Source organism: Vanessa tameamea, chromosome 27 (assembly GCF_037043105.1).
Source record: "Vanessa tameamea isolate UH-Manoa-2023 chromosome 27, ilVanTame1 primary haplotype, whole genome shotgun sequence".
Taxonomy (NCBI): domain Eukaryota; kingdom Metazoa; phylum Arthropoda; class Insecta; order Lepidoptera; family Nymphalidae; genus Vanessa; species Vanessa tameamea.
Genome location: NC_087335.1, coordinates 3,443,462 through 3,445,713, shown reverse-complemented (window position 1 = coordinate 3,445,713; position 2,252 = coordinate 3,443,462). Strand labels below are relative to the sequence as shown.

The 2,252-nt window shown below is 28.3% G+C and overlaps 1 protein-coding gene across 1 annotated transcript; it reads right to left on the bottom strand.

Moving 5' to 3' along the window:
* Window positions 1–452: 452 nt before the first annotated feature.
* Window positions 453–1,703, bottom strand: LOC113391988 (cysteine-rich PDZ-binding protein). The gene is made up of 2 exons (XM_026628161.2): window positions 1,361–1,703; window positions 453–936 (listed from the first exon to the last, which is right to left on the bottom strand). Exons 1-2 carry the CDS (start codon window positions 1,531–1,533, stop codon window positions 807–809), a joined length of 303 nt encoding a protein of 100 aa, XP_026483946.1. The 5' UTR covers window positions 1,534–1,703; the 3' UTR covers window positions 453–806.
* Window positions 1,704–2,252: the final 549 nt, after the last annotated feature.

The window sequence follows — 2,252 nt, the reverse complement described above, 5'->3', positions numbered from 1 at the left end:
GTCTTATAATATTTAGTATAATTTTCACTACAAAACTAGTTTTACAGTTCAATTCATTTAATTAGTAACATATTTGTTAAATAACAATTTACAATCGTTATTTTTTTAATGATAATTTGATCGGTTTACTAAACATAAAATATATGTTAATCATGAGAATCAGCCGTTTTTATTCCCCGTGGGTTGCACGCACTTTGTGTATACATGCATTATAATGCACAACTGAGCAATGAATGAATTATAAACAGAGATTAACACATGAAAACTCTGTGTTGTCGTGTTGCTTGAAATTTTAAATTTTGATTTAATGACTTTGAAAAAATTATATTAATAATTAACTTTGATTTGTGATATTGAAACAATTATATATTTGTCAATTATTTATTTATTTAAAATATTTACAACTTGTATTTAAAAAATATTAAATAATAACAATCTTATAAGATGTTTTATAAGTGCTCGTAAACACAGTCCACTCTACTAAGTAGGACTAATTTTATTATCTTTGTAAATCTTTTCTTTGATTAATATTTTCACATTAATTGAGAAGTTACTCTTAACTACACTCAGACTTTGAAATATTAAAAATAAATCCCACAGATTTGTTACTTTTATTATATTTTCAGTTTTTTTAATTATTTATCTTTACATTTATCAATATAGAATAACTCATAGACAATGAAGATGTATAACAGTATTATCAATCTTTAAATGCATTTTATTCACTATACTGTGTTTACCGGGCTTAGTTCTAGATACTTACTTTAATATAAAAATTGAGTCTAAACCATTTGAAAATCTTAAAACTAAGTCGAACTCTGTCTATAATTTGTTGTGTCTAATATTTTCTTCCCACACATTGAACAGATACCTTTCTTATATGCACAGGCTTGACAATAGTGTGAACCAACTTGATGGACTTTGGTGCGACATATCCTAAAAAAAGTTTTACAATAAAAGTTTAATCATTTTTATTCTACTCAAATAGTATTATAAGCAGTAACTGAAGTAAATGTGATAATTAAAGGGATAAATGGGGTAGTTCTCCTAATATCTAGTATCTTCCCCCTATAAATATATTTAATTATTGTAAAAAGAAAATGAAATCTCTTAATGTAACAACACCACATTGAGTATAGAACAGTTCTTTTTTAATTTTATATTTTATTATTTAACTTGATATTTTACACGTGGTTCAATTAAAAACTCTCGTTACATGGCTATTCTTAGAATTTACGTTTTACAAATCGATTCATAAAAATTTATGTTATTTTTATAACTTACAAATTGATGGTATCTGTCATCAATGAATAGGTTCCTGGTTTGGCATTGATTGTTAAAAATTAATACTATTACTTACTTGCATTCATAAAACTTTGATGTATACGGGTTATATCGTCCTTTCTTAGCTGTTAACGCCTTATTTTCCCCGACTTTCCTACCACCTGATTCAACTGTGTTCCTTGCTCCCGCCTTCCAAGGATCCGGCGTTATAACTCGTCCGAGTTTCTTTTCACACTTTTCGCAAACCATTTTACTGTTGTTTTCTTAATATTTAAAGGTGTATAATGCAAAGAAATATCAATAGATTTTTAGTAACCTTTAAACAGCAAATATTCTAATATGTCATATTTTGTTGACAAACAAACTTGAAGTTGAATTTGAAAGGAGTGACCATAGATAATAAAATCTACAGGAAATACAAATATAAATTTAGTTAACTTTAAAATTAATGCACAAAAAACTTTTTAAATTTGGTATCTTTTAAGAAAAGGAAATTTTATTATAATTTCTTTCGCTGACAATAAATAATAAGTATGATGACTTATTAACATTTTTCTGCGTAAAAAAAATAGAGTACAGTGTTTTTGCCTGTTGAGTGTGTAGTTGAATACATTTTTTAAAATGTAATTAAAATTTAATAAGAAAATAAATGGGTATTTTATTATTCTTTTTAAAAATGTCAATAAACAGTTAATTAGTATAATTCAAGTTAATAGATATTATTATTAATGTCGTTTCTCTACGTGATTGAATCAGAAACGAGGAGATCCGTAGACGAACAAAGGTAACCAACGTAGCGAAGCGAGTCAGCGAGCTGAAGTGGCAATGGGCAGGGCACGATGATGATGGAGCAAAAAAGTTCTCGAGTGGAGACCATGTAGCAAGCGCAGTGTAGGGCGTCCCCCGGCGAGATGAACGGACGATCTGGTCAAGTCTGCGGGGTTTCGCTGGATGCAGGCCGTTACTCA

Coding starts and splice junctions, on each gene's coding strand:
- LOC113391988 (XM_026628161.2), bottom strand. CDS start 1,533: ATGGTTTGCGAAAAGTGTGAAAAGAAACTCGGACGAGTTATAACGCCG. Junction 937..1,360: donor TCAAAGTTTTATGAATGCAA/GTAAGTAATAGT, acceptor AACTTTTTTTAG/GATATGTCGCACCAAAGTCC.